General features: G+C 43.8%; 1 protein-coding gene across 1 annotated transcript; it reads right to left on the reverse strand.

Moving 5' to 3' along the window:
- ube3c (ubiquitin protein ligase E3C) lies at positions 1 to 25,729 on the reverse strand. The gene is made up of 24 exons (XM_076761421.1): positions 25,594 to 25,729; positions 24,848 to 24,958; positions 24,640 to 24,693; positions 24,354 to 24,428; positions 23,495 to 23,641; positions 23,254 to 23,369; positions 22,874 to 23,031; positions 22,218 to 22,371; positions 21,140 to 21,360; positions 20,853 to 21,004; positions 20,038 to 20,225; positions 16,992 to 17,078; positions 16,712 to 16,869; positions 15,722 to 15,948; positions 12,605 to 12,709; positions 12,397 to 12,484; positions 10,804 to 10,901; positions 10,192 to 10,324; positions 8,552 to 8,799; positions 5,492 to 5,704; positions 3,441 to 3,629; positions 3,279 to 3,345; positions 2,909 to 3,039; positions 1 to 1,260 (listed from the first exon to the last, which is right to left on the reverse strand). The coding sequence occupies exons 2-24, from the start codon at positions 24,911 to 24,913 to the stop codon at positions 1,090 to 1,092; spliced, it is 3,246 nt and encodes a 1,081-aa protein (XP_076617536.1). The 5' UTR covers positions 24,914 to 24,958; positions 25,594 to 25,729; the 3' UTR covers positions 1 to 1,089.
- Between the last annotated feature and the right edge of the window lie 1,121 nt (positions 25,730 to 26,850).

Raw genomic sequence — 26,850 nt, forward strand, 5'->3', positions numbered from 1 at the left:
TTATGGAAGGAAAATGCAAAAAGAAAAGTGGGTTTATTCATTTCCATACTATCTTTTTTTTTTTTTTTCACCCTGCTGGAACACATTTGAAGCCTTATCAACGAGACACGGTTGTTGCTCCCGGAGAGCAAACGTCAGGGCGCCGACCAGGGAAGAGGCTGTTCACCTTAGCGAGCGCGTGTGAGTACACGAGGCCTCCGTTCATCACACAAGGGAAAGAAAAGCAAACCTGTACAAATACTGAATAAATGAATAATACAAGAGTAGTTGTAAACATATACATATTCACAAATCCATAATCATATAATACTCCCCCCCCCTCCCCCCCAGATCTAGTCCAGCAATAATAAGCAACACTTCAGATGGCGTGTGCACACTTACGGTATGGTTATCGGACATGACAGTTATTACTAGGAATAATAATCATTGGAGAAATCACAAAAACTGGAGTTTCAATGACCTCGGCGTGAAAATACATGATGGCTGTACAGAAAAGCTCCCCCACCTCTGCAGCCCTTGGCACACCACAAGGTGGCTTTGGAGTCCCACAGTCTGTCCCCGTCTGTCTGTCTGTCTGTTACTGAATATTGCCTTTTTTTTACACGACGCCACTTCATCTTTGGTGAAAAATAACCATCCGCTCACGTTAGGTCACGCGGGAGAGCAGCTGCTGCCCTTGTTCTCTTAGTCTTGACTGGTATTTCCTCAAAATTAAACTGTTCTCTTCTAAAGATTTCTGTAAGATGATTCAACATTTAAATTACTTAAAAGCAACAAGGATTTTTTTTTTTTTTTTTTTTTTAAAAAAGGCTTCCTACCCTGCTTCATCCTTGCACCCCTTTATCTTCAGTCTGTGGGTGATCATTTCCTAAGCCACGGCTTGGCACGCACGCACACACACACACACACACACACACACACACACACGCACACGCACGCACACACACACAAACACAGTATATCAGACAGGTCAGTGCATCATTTGCTTTCCCTCCTCTAACCCCTAATATGTCTCAAGTCTTTTCCTCCCAAGCCATTTTGTGCGGCGCAGAGTCCACGGATGCAGGGACAGAGAAGCCTTCGCCCTCCTCAGCTCAGCTCGAACCCAGCGGAGGACTCGATGGCGTACAGCAGCTTGTTCCTCATCAGGTTCTGGTCGCAGAACTCCGGGAGCTTGAGCAGGTTCATGCAGGTGCTGGCGGTGGGCAGCCGCTCCAGGTCGGTGCCGCCGTTGTGGATGCAGAAGACCGGGTAAAGCTCCTGTGTGCATACGTAAGCCGTTAATGAGCGCCTGACAGATTGGCTGCGGCCGCAGAGATACTGGAACATTCAGAGGTGCTTAAAGAGGAGACAAAAACTGAGTGATATCAAGTCCTGTTGATGATTGCCATGTCCAGAGCAATCGCGATTAAGCAATAAATGTCAAATTCCACAAGGGGATAAATGTTAAAAGAGAGACATTAAGCGTTAAGCTAATACAGTGGAAGTATAAATTTAGGAAATCAGGTTAGTGCTTGAAAGGTACTGAGTGGGAAACTGGCCCACAGTTTGACCCCTGGATGAGACACCGGAGGAATGGTCATTTCATGTTGTCTATCTGGCATTTTTTTAAATCAAGCCTCCTCGCGATGAGGCCACCTCATCTTCAGACCGTGACACTGACCGTTTCCATCACAAGCCGGACCGGCGAATAAGCTCCTCCGCCCTGATTTCATCCCGCTATTTAAAGTTAGCGTATACGGTTCAGCGGCCATACTCGCCCGATTAAATGGCTCTTCGGGGGCTTAGCCGTAATGACCCCATTTTTCTGACAATTACCGTATTAAACTATCGTTGCTTATTGAGAAAGTGCCATTACCACGGCTATCATTTTGGAAAAAAAGAGAGTTTCCATCATCTTTTTTAAATGGCTTCTCCTGACAGAGCTATTTCTCCTCTAATGAATCCTGGGCCGTTTCACGACAGCTAATTAAGGCTTAGCTGGCTCAGGCTGAGGGCCGGGTCAGGGGCCGCTCCCCCCACGAATTACCGCCCTTTCCAGCCCGAAGAAGAGACGAGGAGCGCGGGGGGGGAGGCATCCGCACTCTGGCCAAAGTCAAATTGATTGAATGAGGAGTGAAGGCAACTCTCAAACATCGAGACAAGGTGCTGCGAAGGATTTTAAGTTTTGTTCCCTCACTGTACTGCAGAACTGCAATTAGATTTTCTTAACTAATGACAGTCATAAAGATCACTAAAACCAATCATACGATGATTACAGCTTCTGGTTAGAAGAAATAAGACACATAAAAACTCTCTAATGGGCCTGAGCCCCCCATCTCAAACTACCTAAGTGTCCCACAAATCAAGTCAGTGAGAAACTAAAACGGCCTCCAATTAGGAAATCATTTCTGAAACAGGTTTGCAGTAACGACTGAACACTGCTGACACAATGTTTAGACATCAGAGGGATGAAGTTTCCTCGTATGTTCGTTTAACAGGAAATTGCTGCTTTCTGCCGTGTCACACAGAAGGCAAACGTTCAAAAGTTCAACCTGCTACCGAGTCCTGAATGGCAATATTTGTCCATCCAGGATCTCCGACCAAGCCCACACATACAGGGCTGCAGATGGGGTTCTTCAACAGATGAAGGTCATGAACTACAAAACAACAGCGGACGTGGAGATAAGGCCTCAGCAGTCTTATCGCCGCCTAATTTGAAAATGATCATTCTGAGGGCTGTTATCAGTCTGGGTATTTTCATTACAAGCCCATTAAGAGCGAACACTCCCTTCTGTTGAGCTTGGAAAAGCTGCCAATAATGGAGGATACAGGCGGTACACAGTCTGCAAGTCTGGAGGGAAGAAAAGATGGAGCAAGGGGGGGGGGGGGGGGGGGGGGGGGGGGTTGAAGCCCGGTAAACCCTCACCTTGAAGCCCAGCAGTGGAGGTCTGGAGCAGCTGGTGACGAACTTCAGCAGCTTGCGCTTTTCATCGTCTGTGAAGCTTTCGACCACCTCCCAGAAGATCTGGATGACGGGGTGAGTGGCCGTGTACCCACCTGAAGGAGATGATGATGATGAGAGAGTTCTATTATCAAACCTGCACTGACACACACACACTCACTGCACGTATTACTGTGAGCAACTTAGAATGACACTTTGGTTAATCTCTATGAACAGTTATTTGCATGTGAATTCAGATAAATCAATAATCATTTAAAAAAACTAATACAGAGCTCAGCTGTGGTCAGATGAAAGCCGATGGGTTCTATGAAAGCCTCTGAGCACCGCAGCCTACCTGAGTAGTTTGTGAACTTTTTCAGGTCATCAAGACAAATTGGCACATGGGCTCCAGATATCAGCACCTATCAAAAAAAAAAAAACAACACCACATATTTTAAGTTTCTGACTTGCTGCAGGTTGAAGGACGGTTTTGCTCGCCGTCAGTGAAGCAGTGTACCTGGATCTCCTGCTGGTCAAACATGCGCAGCCACTCCAGGTTGACCACGTTGGCCAGGCCCTGTCTGAAGGCCAGGCAGTGAGGCCTGATCTGCTTATTCAGTCTGTAGTCCGCCACCAGATGGATGTAGGCTATCCGGTTTGCCGTGGTCACGGGAATGTCTTTGCCTCCGAGCTTCAGCTCGACCACCTGAGTCAAAAAGACACGATGCATGTCCAAGTTTTGCACTCTTTTAGTTGCAGTATTTCACTTTGTTTTTGCACGTCTTAGTTCTGACAGTGGCTGAGTAATATTACTGTTAAGTAGCCATACTTCATACTTCATTATGCATATCACTGAGGCTACCTTGGGTGCCAGATGACCAACAAACAATCTACGTGCCAGGTGCATTTAATTCAATCACAGAAAAGTAATTAAATGTTTTCCAACGGCACTCTGATTAAAGGTATGGCTCAAAGTGAGTGTGTGTGTGTGTGCGTGCGGTTCAAGAGCATTTCAGTGGTTCTAAATATAGCACATCCAATGAACATCTGGTCCAATACAATTTGGCCTCAAGTTCTCTTTTCATTAGCTATAGAGCAGTTAGCACTTGATAGGATGTGCTCATCTCTGTTCATAAAGCCGGTGTATGACGACATCAGCAGCTACAGGGGGGCAAAATGTAACGCGCGTCTCTTTCCAGCGCAGCTTTCCTTCCTTTTAACATCTGTTTTCAGAACATAATGACTTCTACAACTGTGACTGAGTAACTTGATCATTTTCTCTTTTTATGATCAGTTTTTTTTAGTTTGACCACCTCCTAAAATCTGAGCACAAGAAGGTGGAAATCTAATGTCTTACTTTTATTTTTTTTTTTTTAAAGCAACATTAAGCAGCTTATAGGGTGGAAAATGGCTAAACAGTTGCCTGAATTTCTGATGCGTCAGCTGCAAATACTGCAAGATTACACTGGATTAAAACTCCAAAAACTTTGTTTCATGCCTGATAAAGAACTGCCTTTCAGTCCAGTGAAGTTTTAGGAGTTTTAATACACTATGCGGATGCTCATCATTCTGCACGGTGGAGAGTTTTTGACGTATGCCCAACAGGACCACTGCATCAGCAATGAGTGACACACAGACTGGCACAAAGACGGACTGAAAGAAACAGGATATCTGTTAAACCACAGTACGAACCGTCATGAATCAGCACCTCTCTGACGCAGTCTTTAACAAAAAGTGATTGATAAGGGATTCAGTGCAGCGATACTGAATTAGACTGCATTATAAAGTCAGTTGTTCCTCTTATTTTGTCCCTGAATGCTGCATACAGCATGTGGTTCACTGACAGGTAATCATTTTCTTTCTTTTCTTTTCTTTCTCCTCCACAGTGGATTCTGATTATGTGCTAATGTAAGAGAATTACTGTCCTTATCTTGCTTGCTTTGGCTATCTCACGAGGGCAAATGCAGGGCAGACTGCTCCCGGGTGTGTGCCTAATCTTTCGCAAATTGTTTTCCCTATCGTGTTTGCGATGCCCTATTTGTGACCAGGGAGGCTACATTGTAACTCAACCGTTTCAGGTGTTGTTTGAGAAGAGCTAATAAGACGCGTTAAGGCCCTGAGCAAACAGGGGCTCCGGGTAGAGTGCAGGTCTGGGTCCAGGTGACTCAGAGTGGTGGTGGCGGCTCGTCTCCGCAGCCTTGAGCTTTGGAGAGGACGTGCTTAAGAGCCGCGAGGTGCTTCTGTCAGGCGTGTTCTGAGATAATTTCTGAAGGAAAGGCAGGTGGAACGGTCAACAGAGCCGCTGTGTTCCCTGCGCTGCTGCAGAGCTTAGGGCGACAGTGGCGACGTGCTTTATCTCTCTCAGAGCTGAAAAGTGGTACATCATGAGGGAAATGAATTATTAACGCCACAAAGAGGAACCAAACAGGAGGAAGGAGGGACAGCTGAATGAGCGGTACAGGCCAGGGTAGAGGCAGAGACGGAAAGAGAAAAAAAAAAAAAAAAAAAAAGAGGAACATGTGAATCATTTATCCGACTCCATCCCACCCCGTCCCCAACCCCAGTCACCTGAGCCTCTCCCAGATCGTTGTTGACCACCGTGAAGTTGAGGCCCAGCTCCTCCACGTCGCCCTCGTAGCTCTTGAGGAAGAGCAGGTTGCGGTACATCTCCGGGTCCAGCGACGCCAGGTGGTGGATGTCCACGTCCGCGCTGGTTCCCAAAAGCTTGGACAGGAAGAAGCTGGCAAAGGGCAACTCCACCAGCATGTTCTCATACAGCGCCTGGAGGGAAACGCGGCTGTTAAGTTGAGGACAACTGCAGGACAAGGATAGAAGCTCTTTCTCGTAAATTCCCCCACAAACATCAGTCAATCAGGACAAATGAGAAAATGCTCATGGCGTTAAACACAGCGATTGTTTATTGCTTGGGTGTCACTGAATAAAACATGATGATTAGATAACCAAGGTAACTAAGTGGGCTGCAGCCTGGATCAAGTAGCAAGCATGATATTACTGAGTACAGATGCAAAAATCTGATTACAACATACATTAAGGAACATTAAATTTGCCTACTGCTCTTATATCAAAGAATCAAGTGATAAGATTTGGTCACATCGGAGTGACTGAGAGCAAAACACAGAACACAATCTATCTAAAACACACAGGCTTCTGTTTCCACCACCTCAAACTTTATAAATGTCAATTCTCACCTTGACCTTAAATGCCATTAAGAACCACAGCCGGGCAGGTGGCTCATAAAACCCAAAGCTAATGTACTGGAATAGTCCGAAAAAGAGCCCGTTGGAGGCATTAAAATATACAGGTCTTTATAAATGATAGCGCTAAAAACCCTGACCGCATCAGCTAAATGGATTATAAATCTAGAGCATTTCCATAATGCATGCATCTTAAACACACACGCGCGCATAAATCACTGCTATTTTCTAAACACAGGTTAATTGCACAACTTCAAACATTGTCTATTTTTTATGCAAAATAATCCACTTAGTATTTCTCTCGTGGCCGGCGCTCATTTCAGACCATATGCGCCGCATGGCCCCTTGAAACCTATCAATAACACTTATGCCGGGAAGAGGCAGCAATAAGTATATGGAAAAAAACCTGTAGCCTTATTTTTTCAATGCCACTTACTTTATTTATGAGTGTTTATTGCCAGAAATTGTGCCAAAATGACTTGGGCTGGATAGAATTAATTATTATGGCCCAGGCCTTTTAATATAAGTGAGTGCAGTGGCAACGCAATTAAAGCAGATCGCGGCACCATCAGGTGGAATAAATGCCAGCTACATTGCAGGTGCATTCTGTTAGCTGCCAGATACATTCTTTAATTTACAACATTAAGAATCAATAAAATTATAATGCCTTTCAAACGCATCTCTATCAATCAGGGGTGCCAACCTCACACACCTCTAACGGGAACTATCAGTGGCTGGAGATCAGTGAGGAGACTGTGCAGGAGTCCGGTGGGTAAGGCAGGAGGAGGAGGAGGAGGAGGAGGAGGAGGAGGAGGAGGAGGGGGATGAAACTTTCCTCACCCGTTATGGAGCAGAGAGGCCACTGCTGATGAGGTTGGAGGTTTTGTACTAATGAGAGACGAATGAGGCACAAAGAGAGCCTCCTGCAGGTCGTATTACATAATGAGAAATGTGATTTTGACAAAACCATTGTCAGCACTCCCATCGGGATTAAATTAACTTTTTAGTCCAAAGTCTGGAAGGATGGGACCACAAAAGCAAAGTAACCCATTCCACCATTTGTGTCTTAAATCTTTCGGCTTGTCAGCTGGGTGGACAGGTGAGGAAGAGGGATGATGACCGGCCCCTATTCTGATGTTCAATCCCATTTCAGTGAGTACCCCAGACAAGCCACTCCTGCCTGTAATACATCACCTCCACAACAATGGCACGCCTCGGACATTAATTAACAATATTAATCTCCTGTGTCCTTTGAGCCGCAATGTGCACTGTGCACATTGCGGCAGCGGTGATGCAATCCCAATCTATATAAACGCTCGCCTTTTATCCAGGCAATAACGGCACTAAACAAATATCAATACACCTCTCAAATGGACACTCAAACGTCCATTTTTATGGAGAAAGAGGAACTTAAGGTAGGGTTAATTGAAAGTCAAATTCAAATTAATTTCCCCCTGTCTAATTGCCTGAACCATTAGCTATTGAGAGCACAATATCAAGGGAGTGGGGGGCGGAGAGCTTGAAGCTGCTGATTGATTGCTCGCAAAGAATACAGAAGCAGCAGCAGAAGAAGACGAAGAGCAGGAGGGAGAGGAGGAGTTACGGCGCTCTGATAAGTGGACCGAACCATCTCGGGCCGAGCAAGAGAGAAGAGACCCGGATGTTCTTGACTGTAAAACAGATCAAAATGCTATTACCACATGCTTTGAGCGCTTATTTATGTCCTGTCTGTGTGGGCTCGCTGATTTAGTGCCAGCCAAATGCAATCACTACACAAACAAGAGGTAGGAATCATCGGCTAATGGAAGCCCTAATTGAGAGGCGACCGCTTGTCATGAGGTAATTCTTCTCCGGGTTGAGATGATAGCCCCCCCCCCCCCCCCCCCCCCACACACACACACACACACACCGCCATGAGGAAGGCATCTTGATAAACAATCACTAGCACATGCATTAAGGATGATTTAGAAACATTAGGCTCTAATAAATAGTGCCATCAGAGGAAGGAAGGGACAGAAAAACAACGGCGTCAACAGATTACGCTGAGGGCTAATTAACAAAACTGAAGCTTGCACGAGTGCCAGGTTCAAGTTCTGACCCCAACCCTAAAGTCTGCTCCAGAAACAAATGACGGCAATTTCTCTGAACGTTGTCAGCCGCCAGAACAAACACGAAAACAACCTCTACATTTACATATAGAGCGAGTGCAGCCTTGACACTGTCTGCGATTGATCTTCATTGACGTATTGACCATCAAATCAAAGCCGTCTGGGACTCGATCGTACTGTTAACTTGCTGATTTTACCAGCAGCTTTTCTTCAGACATTCCTCCTTGTTTTAGGGATTTGGAGGTTTTTTAAAAAGCACATGGGAATATCGAACACCATCATCAGGTTTCACTTCAGAGGCTCACCTTTCCCAAGATCCTGCCCAGAAAGTAATAATGCCTGGTGAAGGAGTCTCCGACCAGCATCTCCGCGGCCGGGCTGGGGTACAGCAGGCCCTCGTTGGTCGTCTTGAAGAAGCCCTGGTTGGGATTGAAGCCCGACTTGAGGAGCTCATTGAGGAACTCTCGGAAGATGCCGCCGCCGTCGATGCCCGCCTCGTCCAGGCCGTGGGCGTTCAGCAGGTGGACTCGAATCCGTTTCTTCAGGTCCGGTTCTGATGTCAGGAGAGAGGAGGAATTTATGAAGGTACAGAACGACACAAAGCATTTCCTGCTTTTTAACAATAAATCAGATCCACTCGACGCCGTGCAGTTACTCTTTTAATGCATCGTCATCGTCTCTGACATGAAATCGCATCACAAAAACACATTTTGTTGCATGTTATGTCTCTATATTTTAACTTCAGTACCACGTAGCTTAACTAACACTGCTGTGCTGCTTAACCTGTGTTAAACAAATGTATATGCAATCATACAATTTATCTCATTTGACTAACTTTTCATATTATATAAAATTATTACATTTTTCAATTAAATCTGACAAATAAATGGGATTTTTTTCCTTTTAAACTTTTGCTTAACATTTCATCTTAACACACCTCTTTTGCAATTTCATAGGAAACCCCTACAGAGGTAGTTTTAACAGCATCACAGCATTGTTTATATTTGTATTTAACCACTTGAGTTTGAGAATCTATCTTTGGCCCAGACGGCAGCTCATAAACAGCTGTACATAAACCAACAATTAAATCCAAAAATCACCATTAAAACATGCAATAAAACAATGAGTTAAAGCCCATGACGTATTCCTAACAGGATGACACAAGTAAGGCAAGTAAGAGGCGGCCTGTGAGACAACTTTGCTGCTCTATCTTTCTTTTAAATCGGCATTTTGACACTTTCAAGTAGTGGGGATTTGGACTCAACTGGTCCTGACTTCTAACCTTCATGCTGCCCTTTCCAAATCAGTCAAGGTCAACATTTCACCAGTCCACCTGTCTGTACGATCCCTCCATCGCTTTCTTGGTGTACGTAGAGAAAATGGATTAAAATAACTCCAGTAGCATTTTAATCCGGTGCATCATGGGATTTTTCTCAACGTGTTTTGCAAGAAAGCACTTTCTTGACCTGCAGAATATTCAAATCAAATTCTATAAAAAGGTCATCTTTCAGAATAATTAATGTACAGGGATAAATCAAGGCAGCTATAAGTTATAGACACATAAATGATATAGATCATGTCTTCAGCCCAGGTCGCCTACTACTCTTTTTAATCAGATTGGCCCCACTGAAGTGCCCTTTCAAATTCAAACACAAAAGAGGTGACTTAAAATAATTGATTCCACTTTTATGTGATCCATTATTATAATCGGAACCACAATTACGCTTTACTGAAATTCAATATTCTACACAAGGAGAGCCCTAACCTTCATCTTTAGTGCTAACGGGAGCCTTGAGTTTCACTAACAGTGTCAACATCAGCTGTGCCTCCTCTCCCTCTCGTCATCTTGGACATAAATGCGGCACACTTTGACACATGAAGCGTGCCGGTCTCACATATTTAATACAACCAACAATTATTTAAGCTGGCTCGAGGCGATCCGTACCGTTTTCTGGAGAGAGCTTATCGTAGGCATCCTCATAGATGTAGTTGCGTCTGATGGTGACATTGATGCCGTCAGGGAACGGCCCATCCCCCTGCACGTCCCGTTTGTCAGCATAGATTAACCTCTGGAAGATCTACAGGACAGGTGTAAGCCCGGTGGCAGGGTCAGTGACAAATCCTTACAGCTGTAAAATGTTTCATTCTCAGCCCGGATTCGACGGTATATTATTCAGCCTTTGTCTTTGATAAGCTTTTGTTTAGATCGGAGCAATAAAAGACAGAAAGAAGGTGGAAAAAGGGTATAAATGAAGCAAAATCAAGGAAAATCAATGCAGCATCATTCAGAGAGAAAACCAAAATGGCAGGGATGTTATCTGTCAGCTCTAACAGCTCTTATTAAACAGCTAGGATCACATGACAGATGCACACACACACCTGGATGTTTACTCAGCATCCCGTGCTTAATCCTGTCAGAGCTTTGCATATACAGAATGGCAATAATGCACTTGTAATAGATAGGACCCTCATTCTGTGTGTGTGTGTGCGTGTGCGTGTGTGTGTGTGTGTGTGTGTGTGTGTGTGTGTGTGTGTGTGTGCGTGCACAGTGCAGTACCTTCACTCGCTCCTCGAAAGGAACCACAAAAGGGAGCTCTGTGAGGATGGCCAGATGTCTCTCTTCAGACACAGACAGCTGCGGAGGCTCTAAACCAACTGCAGAGAGACAAAATATCTGACTCGATACAAGCTAAATATAACTTTCTTCTCACGTTAACTTTGAGCAGTTATCTGAGGGTTTCTTATAATAAAATGAGTGTATAAAGAGGGTGTTTTTCTTGACTTCTGGGCCTTCATCATCATTCATTTTTAGCCACGTCTGAAAATTCAAAGGTCAAAGTCAACTACAGGCTGACTGGGCTGGATCTCACAGGGATTAACAGCCTCGCTCAGAGAAACTTGAGCTGAGGAATACTCCCCAACATCAGGTGTCACCTGCGTGTGACACTCATCTAACAGTATCATTACCTTCCTCACTGCTGCACTCTACAAGTACGACGTTGTCCACTGTTGACAGGGCAGCCATTAAAGACTTTTCCATCCTACACCCTTTTAATTAGACCCTTTTAATTAACCAAACTGTGAGCTGCCCATCCACCTGCCGGGCTTTATCCATTAAGCTGATGTTTGCTTTGTATTAAACTCGGGGTTTGGACTGTTTAGCCCACAAAAAAGAAAAAGGCCAGTAGCTAAACTGCTCTTCACCCTCCACGCTTCACGTCCACTGCAGCTCAATTATTCTGCCCAATTAGTCAATCTGATCTGCATTTTCCCATCAGGTTTCCATCTTTGAGGAGAAATATGGCCTCGGAGTGGTCAATACGTTGCTCATTCATCAGCCGCGGGCCCGTCCATTTAAGGAAATGAGAAAAGGCCAGACAAACACATGGACCAGATGTGGCTGAGTTCATCAGGTACTTTCACACTAATTGAATTTATCCCATACAGCCTCTGAGTGGGATTAGGTAGATCATACACACATAGTTATCAGCTTGTTTTCACACCATACTTCACAGAAAGCAGAGATGGCTCAGAGAGAGCCAGATGAAGCGCTGCCTGCGTCAGTCTGTTTTCCTCTGAGTGCCTAATTGAGACAACGAAGGGAAAATGTGGCGATTTATCAGGAAGGTTAGTGACTTCTCTGAGGCTTTTCTGCTGTCCCAATGAAGCGCCGCAAAAGAAATCTTCCCTCCGCGTACGAGAGATAGAAACCAGGGAGATGACTCCTCGCACTGCTTATGGGAAATAATATCTATGCGCAGCTGCACAGAACATAAAAAGCAAACACAGAGAAGGTGACTTTGGGCAGCAATTAGGATGATTTCCTGGGCTATGCATCAAGCTGACGCCAGCACTACTGTGTACCATTCCAAATTTTCATTCACTGCCAACAGAGAGGCTCGGCGCTGTCCGCCGGTACAGCATTTTGGACAACACTCTGGCAGTCTAGTGGTCCAAGCCGATCACAGATGTTTCATGAGACTGTTCTAAGACCCAGATAATTTCAGATTTGTGATCCATGTGTTTGCACACTGAACGCAAAACAATTAAATCAAGCATTAAGCTACTCAACAACCTACAATCTCATGAGATTATTCAGGTCTTCTCAGATGAAAAGTGGTTTTGTAAAACAACGGACAGATTAGACTACCATCCAGTGTGGACTGAAGCGGTCCAATGCGGCCCATCCTTCTCGTTCTCCACACGTGTCTCGCAGACGGGACATACAGCTGGGTGACCTGGAGAGAAGAGAGGCAGGTAATGTAAAAGGCACCACAATAAAGCTGAAATCTGACATAATGCCACATCTGACAGTGAACAAATAGAAAATCAAAACATGTGTGATGACAGCGAAGCACCTTATCGGCTCGGATGTTGACCTCCTCAGAGAGCCAGTGACCTGCTGGACAGAAGGGTCGTCTAATGTCGCGAGCTTTCACCATCTTCACCAAGTTAGTGATGACCTGGGTAGTACATCAAACACACAGACAGGAAGAGCCAAACATTAACATCTCTAACCCACTGCACGGTGAGACAAAGAAATGTCCATTTCAGGTGCGTAGACAACACAACACTGATAAAAGAGGTTTTTCTGTGCATACGCTGTTCAACAGGACGAGGCGCCTTCGCTTAGAGGGGGGGGAAAAAAGCAATTTGAGAATTCAGCCATTAGTGAGCCATTTATGGGGAGTATAAAAGAAAAACGACCTGTGCCGTCCCTCAATGTCCAGCCTTGTTAATTACCGGCGAGGTCTGCTGACATCAGCCATCGGGTGGAGAATGCAAAAGAGAGACCAGGCAGCATCGGTTCACAGCACCAGCATGGCTCTGGACTGGACGGCAGAAGGCTCCCAGCTACAATGATCATCGTCTAATGATTTGATAATGTGCACGCTGAAGTGGCCACTGTTCTTTGCCTCAACGTGTTTATAAAGAACGTCTACCTGCACAATTTAACATGAATTCCAATAGGGATTTCAGTCAAAAGACCAGGAGTGGGACTGAAGACCTTATGGCAGTACGTTTTCTGGGTGGGTGGCATTACAGGCCGCTGTTGCGATGGCTGGTCGCCGTCAGACATCCGCTCTATAACCTCATGCATGTCATTCATTGAGGATTCGTTAAGGGAGCTGTTACGTCTGCCAATAACAGTTAGAGCCAGTCCATTTCCATATAATACCCGAGCTAGATGATTTCAATCGAAATGTTCTTTACTAAAGCACGTCATTTTCATAGAACGACAATCAATCTCGGCCAATCACTGCGAGGCAACCGGAGTCCGCAATAATGGCAAGTGCAAAATGCTGTAAAAGGTACGTGGCGATGGGTTTGGAGCAGGCCTACCCCCTGACTCTGGGAATGAATAAGCATTCCTTAATTAGCCCATCGGGTTAAGTGCAAGCCTTAATGGGCCTTTCCCAAACTCCAGCGTGACATCGTTCTCCAAACATGGCCAAGAAGAAAGTTCCATTAGCAATATTAATACAAGCTTAGTTGATCATTTTCATTCAATTAACTTCTTTCAATTAAATAGATAGCTCGACAATGGAGGTGATAAAAGATGGGGAGGGACGGCTGATGACACGAACCAAACATTAGCGTGTTAGGGGTCAGCGGCGTTAAACCGACTGTAAATCCCACCGTTCAATTTGGAAAATGCATTTCCCCTGCTCCCCACTTCTTTAATGGGTCGTTTTAGCTGACAAGAGGCCTTTGAGCAGATCTTTTATGAAAATTCCCGACGTGCTCTTCGCGTATTTGCCACCTTTCACGGAACTCCAGTGTTTCTTCTGTCAAAGACTAACAGCCAAGAACGAAGTCGCTTAATTACGGAGAACAGACGGAAGGGAGCGGGCGGAACGAACGGAGGGATGCGGAATGGGAAAAAGAGCAGAGAAGAATGAAGTTAATGCTGTTTTCTGCCTCATTTCCTCTGGGTAAACAACCAATGGATGACCTCCGGGGCAGCGCTCCACCTTGTCTTTGCCTGCTCATGCATGTATGCTTGATTTCCACGAACAGCATTAGGCCGCCATGCTTCATTGCACAGAGAGGCTACACAAGAATTATCCCTACTGTTAATGTGTCACACACCGTGGTTTATGAGCTTAGGTATCAACGGAAAAGAATGAAACAGGTCTTGAATTATCATCATGAAGATTTTTTTCCACTGACACCAATTAATGGCCAACAGATGCGGTTAAGATATGTGATGTCAATGTCAAAAGATATGACATACAATGTATAAATAGATATGGATTTCACTCTAAATGATCAAATAAGACTATAATCTGGATTATATTTATGATCATCATCTCTGGCCAGAAAAATACACATTCTTATTTAATTCTTATTCTTATTTACACACTTACTTAAGTGCTTAGATGGTTAGCTTACGGTTAGCACAACTGGACCTGAATACTGCAGTATCACCTGAATACAAATCAATCAAGCTGTGGTTCAATAATGATCTCATTTAATTATTTTTCTTTTGGGACAAAAACTACGCAATATCTAAATAGTACATTTGGAGTCTGTTTTTATCGATGTTAAAATTGCCATTATGGAAGCAAACATCTGGTCACACTAAACATTGAAATATACATGAGCATCAACTACTTTCTTATTAGCATGCACATTAGTAGCACTTTGGTGCTTTTTACTCATTGCAAAGCACTTAATAATGTCTTATTCTGGGGTTACAGTTACTAAGGGTTAGTGTCACATTATTAAGATCGTAATTCATGCACAACAACTTCCTTCTTTAATATCAGTGAGCAGCAGTTTGGAAGTTATTGAATGAATGGTTTTCCAGAATGAGGCATTATTAAGTGCTTTATAATGACTAATAAAGAGCCAATATGCTACCAATATGCTTGCTAATAAGTAACTAGTGAATGGTGAGTATGTGTACCTTAATATAAAGTGTTACCAAACATCAACAAACTCTTTAGCGGCACTGTATGTAGCACAGTCCGTAAGTATGTATGCAATGAAAAAAGCAACATTATGTCATAAGACTAAGGTCAATCATCTACTACCTGTGTGTGTGTGTGTGTGTGTGTGTGTGTGTGTGTGTTTGAGTTAACAAAGTGTGTCTGCACACACAGTGGCCGTGCAGCCTCCCGGCCCCTCCCACTCTATTTCCCACGCTGTGTTTAAAGACAGTGGGAAAGTGAGAGACAAAGCACAGAGGACAGCGGTGACACATCTCTACACATCAAGCTACATTTTTGGCACCACATTTGCAACAACTTTATACAACAAATACTTTAAATTTACTTATCATTGCTCACTGTTGCATGCCTATTCTGGCAAATTAAAATCTGCATTCAAGGACATTATCTCTACTTAATGTCCATGTCAAGACTGGATTCAGGTAAAACAAATTCAGCTGTATGCCAGGCATGATTCTGAAACATCAGCTACTTGACAAATCTGAAAAAAAGACGTATATTCAGCTTTACTGGTCTTACCTTAAAGAGCTGCACCCAGCGTTTCTGCTCAGCCTGGATGCGCTGCTGAACCTCAGTGTTCGTCTTGACGCCCACACTGCGGAAGGCGGCCATGTACTCCTCACGGTGCTCTGTTTTGGTCTCGGGGTAGGCCAGCTTGATGATTCCCAGGCACGCGTCCCTCAGACAGCGAGACAGAGTCACCAGCTCTGACAGCGTGAAGGGCATCATGGAGGACTGCGTCTGCCCTGTTGGGAGGGAGAATGGATTCATTGTCTTTTACAGATATTGATTTCACATTTGCGTGGCAGCAAGACGGTGTGTGACTGCTGAAAACAGAACAATATATTGTTTTGCTAAGACTACCAAATGAGGGAAATGGGAGAGGACTGATGAGAGTGTCCACAGAATGACCAGCTCCAGTCAGACACATGATATTCATTTGTCAAAAAGAAGACATAACCAAGGGCAGGGATGATGAACGTAAGGGAACATGATGTGAAAATCTTGCGAAACAAAGGCAGTAAATGACATTTTTTTACAACCAAGACTCCAAAAAAGTTGTGATGCTGCATGAAACATAAATAAAAACAGATTGCAGTCACTTGCAAACAAGCTGTGTTTACTGACAACAGCTTTACAAGGTGTTCCTGAGCCTTTCCAGGATGCCCCTTTTATACCCAATCACGATACCATCACCTGTTACCAATCAACCTGTTTACCTGTGGAATGTTCCAAACAGGTGTTTTTGGAGCGTTCCACATTTTTCCCAGTCTTTAGTTGCTCCTGTCCAAACTTGATTGAACAAATAAGCAGATATTTACAAAAATCATTGAAACTGATGAGTTCAAACATTAAATACATTGTCTTTTTACTGTTTCAATTTGAGTTTATGTCAGAAAGGATTAAGAAGTTTTTCCATTCTGTCATATTTTTACAAGATGTCACAACTTTTTTTTGGAATCGAGGGTTTAGGATCCAATAAAAAAAAAGAGGAAAAAAATCTTCTACCTTCCATTTCATGACCAAAGAACTCGCTGTCGTGCACGGAGATAAGGGAGTGGCTGAAGAGAGAGCTGAAGAGATAGAAGAGGGGAATGATGCGGTTGGAGTCCTCGAACGACATGGGGGACCCTCGCGAGATCAGCTGGAGCAGCGGCACCATGGAGCTGAGGGGGCAGGCGGACAGGAGGAGACTAAGTGCGCGGAAATAAACTACAAACAAAATATGAAACTATGATTGCACACCAGCAAAGATAAACTGCCAATAATCAGGTTTGATTTGGCTCACCCAGTGATCATTTTTGTCGTCATGGAAGTTATCAGGTGCCAGAGATGCCTCAGGAAACGTGCATTGAAAGCTAAACTGTACAGAAGCCTGCAGCGATCAGAGAAGCGGAGAGACATATTAAATTAAAACACTTATTTTGATAAAGTATAAAGCACTGATGAGCAGGACGCCATGCGTTAGAGAGCCATTTCAATCAGATGACACAATCTGTGCGAAGAACAGTAAAATCACTTTCCGTCAATCTGTCTGCTGTGTGAGATTGTTAACTTTGCCCTGTTAACCAGAGGACACGGGGAAAAGGGGAGAAAAAATAAATGACACTGTTAACCAACATTTCCCTCGTAGAATCTTCTTGGCCTTTCTCTCCCCTTTTATACCCTGTGAGGGCCGAAAAGAGATTAAATGAGCCATTAAGCTTTATTTAGGCGAGGCACCTTCCATTAGTAAACTAGTTGCTGCCGAGGGTACCCAGCTCGGGTCATAAACAGCCCTCTGGCTTCCTGCAGGAGCCCCATTTAACTTAATGGCCAGGGGAGCAAGACAATGGAGGACGGAGGAGGAGGGGAAGCCTGGTCCTTGCTGTGACCCCCCAGCGCCAGCATGCTTCCACACTCGTGATGAATTACATGATAACGCTGCGGAGGGGCCACATACCTCGCCATAGTCGCCCTGCACTCACGGGGCTGTGGCACCAAGGTGTGAAGCCGCTCTTTGTTCAAGTGGAGGTGCCTGTGTGTTTGTGTATACTCCTAAATTGCTTGGCTTTTCACACGGAGGGTTAAGTACAGGTGACAATAATGTGTTAAGTAAGCTAAAAGGCAAAATAAAGTGGCCCCGCATATAATAGGCCCTTGTTTAAGAGTGACAGTGCTGACACCCATAAGGATGCTTGCCTTTAATAGGGCATCATGTATTCTCAATGGAGAAGAGGAGGAAAGGTCAGCGGAGAAAAGGAGACAAAAAGAGAGAAGAAAGTCCAGCGAGACAACGAGAATCCTTCATTGGCAGAATATTCTCATCTCAATGTCAATGCTCAAATTCCCATTCCACCATTCAATCTACCAAAAACCCCGTTCAAATCTCCCAAAATGGAAATGAGCACTAGGTGCAGAGTGTCACACGACCCTCAGTGCGACTTGAAAAATGGTTTGTGCACAGCGTGCCGAGCACACGCCATCTGTCAGTGGTACAAGGCTCAGGAGAGAAGAGAGGAGTACTGCTGTGGGCTCATAACAAGTGATGCAAGTGTTTGATTGAAATGGGAAACAAAGCACTAAATGCCAGCTGACATGCTGATTTACGGCCTGAGAGAACCCAAACCCCCATTTCAATCATGGAATGAACCACTAATAAACAAAGTCAAGACATCAAAAGGGGTTGCGTGTGCATGTGTGTGTGAAAAGCAGCTTGATGAATAACGCCAGGATCATTTCATTTTGCGGTAATGAAAGAATCTCTGTTCAGCAGAAAAAAAATAACAGCAGCGCTCAGGTCAGATTTGATGTCATAAAGAGCAAAGGAGCCGGTTTCCACCTCAATATGAATTTGTTTTGCAGACTTTTGCATCAATGTGATCAACGGCATTATCTCATGACAATGCAAAAATCACAGCACCCACTCGAAAGTCAACGGAGGACCAAACCTCATCCGCGGCCCCTTTCATCAGAGCGAGCCCCGTTAGCAGCGGAGCGCTACATTGGGTGAAACCAAACTATCAAAGTGAAATTACACCAAACATCCAACACTAAACAATTAAAGGGAAATTACAGCACACGCACGAGAAAAAACCTGAGCTTAGTACAATTAGCAAGCCAATCAAAAATCAATTTTGCTCTCGAATCCTCGCACAGCTTTTAAGTCGTCTTCTGAAAAAAAAAATCACTTTATGAGACATTTTACATATTTAATAAAAAGGCAGCGTGCTGGGTCGGTCGGACGACCGGTCCGCCTCTCTCTTCTTCTTCCTCCTTTTTTTCTACGAGCAGTAAATCAAGGCCGGGATGCAATTTGCTCCCCTTAGCCTCTTGTAAAGCTATCCCGTCCACTCCTGCAGTGATTAATCTTTCTCAGTGAGCTAATTATTTTGTACAGATATCCAATAATGATGGAAGACGAAGGGCAGGATTTATGGTAAAAGCGAAGAGAAGGAGGAAGCCATAAAAAATTAAGCGGAATGGGGGGATCCGCTGAGAAATTCTTCTAAATTCTGCTCAATCACTTGTAAGCAATGCTGCAAAATTACTAATTGACCATCAGACCCGAGCTGCTTGTGTCCAGTGTTTTTATTACCGAGGAAGCTAATTTATGTGTATCCATTTACGCATGGTTTTGGGTAAGTTGGGGCTAATAAAAGAAAAAAGAAACAGAACAGATGCACAGTCAGATACAGATGCAAACGTGATGTGAGTCTTTATGCATCAACATCCCAAACCACATGTTTAAATCAGCTGGCAGCAAGTGGCTCGGCTAATAATTAACTACAGCAGGTTGACCATCCATGAAGCTCAGTCTGGACCACCTCCCGTCAGTCAATGCACCACAACAGCCCCCCCCCACCACCCACCACCTCTGACATCCTGGCCCTAATGTAATCAGCCTGAGAAGGGGTAATTGCCCTCATCCAGAACTGACAGCTTCCCTGACATCCCGGCTTCCTTTGCCGGTTGTAAATGCCAGCGGGTACGGACCACTGATAACTGCCTGCCTCACTTCACCGTTATTTACATTACTGCTTACAGCGCGGAAACACATAAAGACACGGTTTTCCCCTCAATCAGCGCGGTGTGTAAACAGGCTCTCTGAAAGCAGGGAGACGTGTAAAATGTTATGATCTCAAATGAAAATGAAAATGTTCTGTTTTGATTCAGAAACGCCTGCTTCCAAGTACCAAAAGCAATTTACTGAAATAAGGAAACCTACAGTCTCTGCTATCTGTAATCCATACACACCATCAGGTTTTCTTGCTGTTTACATGACAAAACAATAAAGTTTCAGGTTGCAGATTCTGCCTAAATAAACAACTCTCATGAGATTCGTGCATTTTTACCTGACTTTTGGCACCATGAGGCGATGCTGCACCATGAGCGTGTGACAGATGGATGCCATCATGGTGAAAACCTCCTCGCTGGCTGAGTCCCGCCACACCAGGTTCAGCAGGGCGTTAGTCTGATGCTTAGTGTCCAGCTTGTGGACACACTCCTCTGTGATCAGCTGCACGGAGATTCTGCTGTCATCCTGATGGAGAAGGAAACACGTGTGGGTCGGAAGACCATCTTATTTCTATTTTATTCAAAGCAGGCTTTTATTTAGTTATTTAAAGTATTTATTTAATTAAGTATTTTTGAGCATTTAGACGAAAGAGACAGGATATGAGGAGCGAGACATGAGGGGAATTGCTCTGTATTTTGCCTATATTGATTACATCAAGGCTGCCATTGTTCTGTCTGCATTGTGCAAAGTGAAAGGTTAAATAATGAAATATATTAATTTTCTATAACACATACAGCCTATAGTTTGTTATATCTACCCACAATGACAGCAGTACTCCCATTGCTGTGTGCTTAAGAGTGGCACAACTCTCATATCTATATAACAAAACTAGCATGAACAGGACATGCTGTACACCTGATGTTTGTTGTAACATAAGTTTTTTAAAGCTGATCCTGATGCAGCTGCAGACAGAGAGGAACCATATGCCACAACGGGATGCACGGATCTGACTCCTAATGTATCAGGGCCAGAGCAGACCAGATCAGCGCATCCCTAATGCATTGCACACATTTATGAGCCTGATTTATGAACAAAAGGAATACTAATCTACCATTTTGTGTGTACCTATATGTCCCAGTGGATGCATTGTACCTGCATGGGAGGTGGATGGATGCCGGTGTCATCGTCGTCCTCCGAGTCGCTGCTAACTTCAGGCCTGCTGTTGCTCTCCGACACTGGCAGGAGGGGCAGCAGCGTCTGCAGAGCCCGAAGGTACAGCAGGAGACCTTCCTCTGATAGTGAGCCTGCCAACACACAACCATCACTATTAGTGTGCACACCATCATATCTTCATCTCTACAAATCAGAGTTCAGGCTTCATGTGAGCCATATATTTCTAGAGAGAGGGAGTGTGCACCTCCCTGAACTGTGCCACCTACTTAAGCAGTTCTCCCCTGCAGAGAGGACAAAGTAAAACACCCACGGCGCCTGGCTCTGCGGTGCAGAGGAGGAGCTGATGGTGGCCTGGAGGGAGCTCAGGAAGGCCTCGAATGGAAATGAGAGACGGACGTCGGACAGCGCCGGGATAAAGAAATGAAAGATCTGCTCGGTGAACGGCGCAGAAATAAACTCCTCAGTAAAGGCCGCAAATACAAACTGCCTGCAAGATGACGAACAGACATGAGACAGGTCAGCACAGTGCGTGGACAGGGTAACACGTCATGTGAAATAACCAGAATCAAAACGCCGTATGTCCATAAAGACATTAGCTAAGACGATGGCTTGTTCTAACACCGCCCTGCTCTTTCTGTGGCGAGAGTGCTCCAATATTGTGTCTCCAAACAGAGCATTGTGTGGCCCAGTCACACACATCTGGTGGGTCGAGTCAGATAATTAGCTGTAAGAGTCCGTGTGTACACAAGTTTCTCTCACTCCCGCCTTGCTTTTCTTCAAAGAAGAAAAGAAGTGCCCTGTCGTTTGTTATTAAGAATGTCTGAAAATGAGGGCAAACAGCCTGATATTCTGCACTCTGGCGAGCGAGCGAGTCTGGGGGTCTTTTATGGCTTGTTGTAAATTGGCCTCTGAAGCAATTACTGCTTCAACACTGACGAGAGGGGACAAAAAACTGCTGCAGTTTGTCTGATCAGTTTAATGGATGATTTTTAAAGAATTCTCTGGGGACAAAGGCTTTCCTGCTATGGTACTGCTGTCTTCTCTCTGCACTCAGAAAGAGGAAATTTGGGAGGTCTGCAGACATCCCTGACTTTATGAGTGAATCCTCCTCATCCTATTATGTGCAGACTTATTTGTGATACTACCTTAATTGTAATTAAAGTCTGTTGCACGTGGACACTTAGCAGAATCAGTCTCATCTTCTCAGAATAAAATTTGCAGAACTAATTAAGGATAACCAATGGATGAATACTGGGTACACTCTTGAACTACTGACCCTGATTCTGTCTGCTTCTATTAAAATATATAATTATTTTGGCTTTTCATTGTACACTCGTGCTGTACCTTGCGCCTGTTGTGCAGGAGGAGTAGGTAAAGTGTAGAGGTTTGAGGATGTGCTCCAACAGTGTGCTTGCTAGAGGGACAGAAGGAGCGTCACTGTACTCCAGACTGGAAGGGAGCCTATGATTCACGAGAATATAAAGGGACCTGTAGTATCCTGAAGAAGAGACACAAAAAGAAATTAAGAGTCAAAGTGGATGCTGAGGCACTACCTCATTTTATAAAACATTTCCTGATATGATTATACACTTTAACATAAAAAAAGGAACCCAACTGATCTTATCTCATTGCTACAGCAAATGTAACTGGACTTAGAAAACAACATTTTTATACTGAGAATGCTGCTCAATCAGGCTTCAAGACATTTGACTGTGGTTGACGTGCAGAAAATGAAACAACACACTTTGTGTTGACGAGTAAGAATCATTTCAGCAGCTGTTAAATGAGTCATGCCTCCTGGAAAGTGTCAACACTGTGAGATGTATTTGACCTGTGCACAGCACTGCATATACTCAGGTGCCAGTCAGAGCAGGAACTGCCCGTGTCCAGATAAAATTAATCAAACACACTTCAGATCAATTAACACATTCACATCCCTATACAACCCTTGACGTGTCTGTGCTACAGTCCACGCTGCAGTAAGTTCACTGTGAGCTTACCTTTCTGTACCACATAGTGCAAAATCTGCTCGAGTAATGAAGCTACATAGTTAGCATCTGGAATAATAGGAAGATAGGTTTTCTCTGAGGAGAAGATTTCTAGCATCCGCATGGGAACAGCCACATTTAAACTGTCGTCCTTGCAGTTCTGCAGGAGTCTGTGGAGACAAAAAGAGGGACAAGTGAAATGGTGGCAGCAGCTGCAGCGTTCTTTGAGGGCTGCAACGATTAGCTCGAAGCTTCATTCATAATGCTTTCGTAATGTTTTTTCAGAAATGACAAAACGACATTGAGCACAGCCCTGCTTCCTTTGTTATCCCCCCTTTGTTATGCGTGTTTATGCAGCTAAAAAAATGAATTTATCATTTGAAGTACTGTACCTGCAGCAGAAGCCTAAGATCCTCTTGATCTGAAACATACATGTTTGTCTCTGTGGGCCGACCAACAGCTTCACAAACTGACTGTTGAGCTTCACCAGGTTCTGGCACAACCATATCTTTATAAACACACAAATAACACACAATTTGTTAGATGTATATTAGGCCTCTGGCTATAATGGCCTCTGTGAAACAATCAATAAACTTGTAATTGAAGAGCATCAAAGTTGTATCAAATTCTTACCAATCTATGTGCATCCACACTCTGTCTGTAGAAAAATATGAGCTGTCTGGATAAGAGGCAGAGAACGGGCCCGTCCAATCCATGCTGAGCTCCCCCTGCCAGCGTCTGGCTGACGCACTCATCAAAACTGGCCCTCTGGGTGGCATACTGGAAGAAAAAGATCCAAGGTCACATACTGCAAATGCTTTGTGTGTGAAGACTTGTTTGAAGGCTCTATCTGTGGTCATGAAATGCCACAAGGTCTGTTTCCTACAGTGATGAAACGGTAACAGATGTCAAAAACAGTAACACCTACATACACTAGTCGCACACTTTTGGCAAATTACTACTGTCAAACCAACTGTATACACAGGGAGAAAAACAATCAGCCACAGAGGGAGTAATTGTTCATGATCAGACCTCTGATTTCATGAAGTCTGACTACCAGGTGCTGAAATCACACAACAGAGCTCCAATTTAGATTTCTGAAGCTAGACACACAAACCCGCTGCCTGTAACTGCAGGCTGTGTCACCAACAACAGTGTCTACCAGACCACGAGACAGGCAGCATCATTCATAAACCACCTGCATGTTACATCAGGGAAAGTTACCAAGTGGTCATATTTCACAGATGTTGTGTTAAATTTAGCTCGCAATACTCATAACAGTCAACCCCCTTATGTTAGTGACTTACACAAGCCAGTACTAACAGACGGTGTTTTTCCTTGTTCCTCCATTCACTCTATTTCAAAAGCTGTTGTTTGACTGAACCACAGGCCGATGACACAGCCAACAATACTGATACAGATTTTAATATTTAATTCTGAAGGACGTATGTGAGATCTTAAAAACACGGGTGTTCAGTGCGTGCAGACGTACCTGTCGTTTCAAGTCCTGGTAGCCACGTATGTAGGACTGAATGATAATGGCATTTTTTAGCCGTTTTCTTTCATCCTGAGCAATAAAAGAACAATTTAGAAGTGATGAAACCACTGAAACAAAGGAAGCCAAAACCGTTTGATCATAAAACCTTCATATTCAGCTTTTACACGTTGGGCTGCAAGCATTTCAATTGAATTAGTAGCATGATTTTTAACTGTTGAAATGTGCCTGTACGGGAAAATCATTACGGGTTTCTACAGATAAACTGCACAAATAAAGTTACCTCTCTTTTTCGTCTTTCCTCTTGAGTGCGGTGCAGCAGAGATGCTTTCTCCTCCTGCAAAGCAACACAAGATAACCTTTACGGTGCTAGTTTAAACAGATGCATGTTTAAATGTGAATGCTGATCATATGTGATATATATAAATGATAATGTACTGTACTAAGAGCAGCCGGTGTTGTCACTGGTTCCTTGTGAATATGACACTTGCCTTTTTACTTGCTCCTCCAAGTGATACCTTGGGTCTTGTCTTGAAATCTCCCTCAAAGCTAAACATTGTTAGATTTTTCCCATTGACCGATTCAGAGTTTGCCACTTATTTCTGAAAGAGAAAGGGAAAAGAAAACGAACTCAAAGTCCTTATCTAACAACGTTTCCTGATGGTATGACAAGCGCTGAGAGAAATGATTAAATGAAAGCGAAAATGACACGACGGATCGTGACTTGGCTTCAACTTATAAACAATTAACTTAAGCAGATCGATTCTTCAACCATTACACCAAGCACCTCTGTTTGCTGCTTTTAATTTATGCGATCAAATTATGCAGTACGGAAATCAATGTGGACAACTTTTATACAACAAGACAGAAGGTTAAGTTATCTGCAGCTAATTATCCGGCTGACAGCTTCAGTTTGGTAGCAACAATAGTTAGCTAGCCGGTTAACTTAGCTAGCTAATGACTCAGCAGCTCTCAGGAGCTACACGCTGCTGACGTTATCTGACTCCAAGCAGCAACGAAGACACCAAATCACAAACCATTTATTGATGACATGTCGCAGGATTGATTCGGACGTTTGTGAGTAACATGATCTTGTTGACGTTAGCACTGCGGCTAGCTAGCAGAGCAGCTAAGCAGTCAGACAGGCTAACTTTACGTGGGGTGTCTTCCTATGCGCGTGTCCTTTTTGACATGACTCATATTACAGGACGCGCATGTGAGAATTTGAAACGTTTACCTTTGACTTTTGAATTAAGGAGTGAAACAGACACAATAACACTGGGAAGGCAGTTTAGGTTAATCCAAACGTCAAGTCTTCTTTTCCTTCTCTCTCTCTGTCTCTCTCTCTAGAAATCATCACAACACAGGCAACTGCCAGCTTAACTGCATCCGGTTCCTGCGATATGAGGGAGCTGATTGGACAAAATGCGTGCCAATAATATCCGAGCGGCTTAAACCCGCCTTTCAGCTACATCCATTGAGAGGGTTCTGTGACGTGTGTGTGCCGCTTGCATGTATTTATAGTCTGCTGTACTTATACAGATTAAAGAGGAAATCCACATTAAACTGTTGCTTTATATATTTATTTATTTGCACTCACAGATGCTTGTTGGTGCATTATGGAAATACAGGTGAATATTATACATACATAATGCACTTTTGCTGCTCAAAACTAGCTTGTATGCATGTCATTGACGTTGAAAGGTTACATAGAAAATGAATACAAATGCATAGAAAATGAATAGATGGACTGTTTATTGATGAGCCTTTTGAAAACGTCTGGGGTTTAATCTGACGTCTTTGATTGGCTTCTTTACACCCGTGACACAGTATAGCCAGTCATATTTTACTGAGACAAAAAACTGTTTAATGGGACCCTTGCAACAAAGCTGAACAATGTAAATGAATAAATAAACAATGCAAAACTAAATAAAAGAAAGTAGACTCATATGCACAGCTGATGAAACAATCTCACCACAAGGTCCACTGAGTGACTGTTCTCAAGCTTTCAAAAACCAGTATCACATAATAGAAGAGAAAAGGTGGAGTTTCCCCAATTGTCACAGAAGTGGATAAGGACTTCTCATCTTTGCTGGACTTTCCTCTTGACACTGGAAACAACCAACAGTTAAATACTTACACATATACTACATGCACATTTAAATTATTTATCAAATTATAGTCAGCGTGGACAAAAAGGTTTTAAAGAGCTCAGAAAAATCTCAACATACTTATATTCCCTTGATGTCTGGAGAAAACTGAATCCAAATAACAGGATGAGAGTTTTGATTAAACACATTTCAATATTCATCCAAACTGTTTATCCAGAATGGTATTGATACCCATTAGGTGACCATGGGGGCATCTTCTTCATATTAGTGCCGATTTACTTTTCTAAATATCAATAATGAAATAAGTGAAATGCAGCCCAAACAACAATGGTCTGCTTGCCAGAGGTGGTTCATATTTTGGTGTTCTTGCCAGGCACTGGACA

Source organism: Chaetodon auriga, chromosome 21 (genome assembly GCF_051107435.1).
Source record: "Chaetodon auriga isolate fChaAug3 chromosome 21, fChaAug3.hap1, whole genome shotgun sequence".
Taxonomy (NCBI): Eukaryota; Metazoa; Chordata; class Actinopteri; order Chaetodontiformes; family Chaetodontidae; genus Chaetodon; species Chaetodon auriga.

Coding starts and splice junctions, on each gene's coding strand:
- ube3c (XM_076761421.1), bottom strand. CDS start 24,913: ATGTTTAGCTTTGAGGGAGATTTCAAGACAAGACCCAAGGTATCACTT. Junction 12,485..12,604: donor TCAACATCCGAGCCGATAAG/GTGCTTCGCTGT, acceptor TCTTCTCTCCAG/GTCACCCAGCTGTATGTCCC. Junction 3,040..3,278: donor AAAGTTCACAAACTACTCAG/GTAGGCTGCGGT, acceptor CATCTCCTTCAG/GTGGGTACACGGCCACTCAC.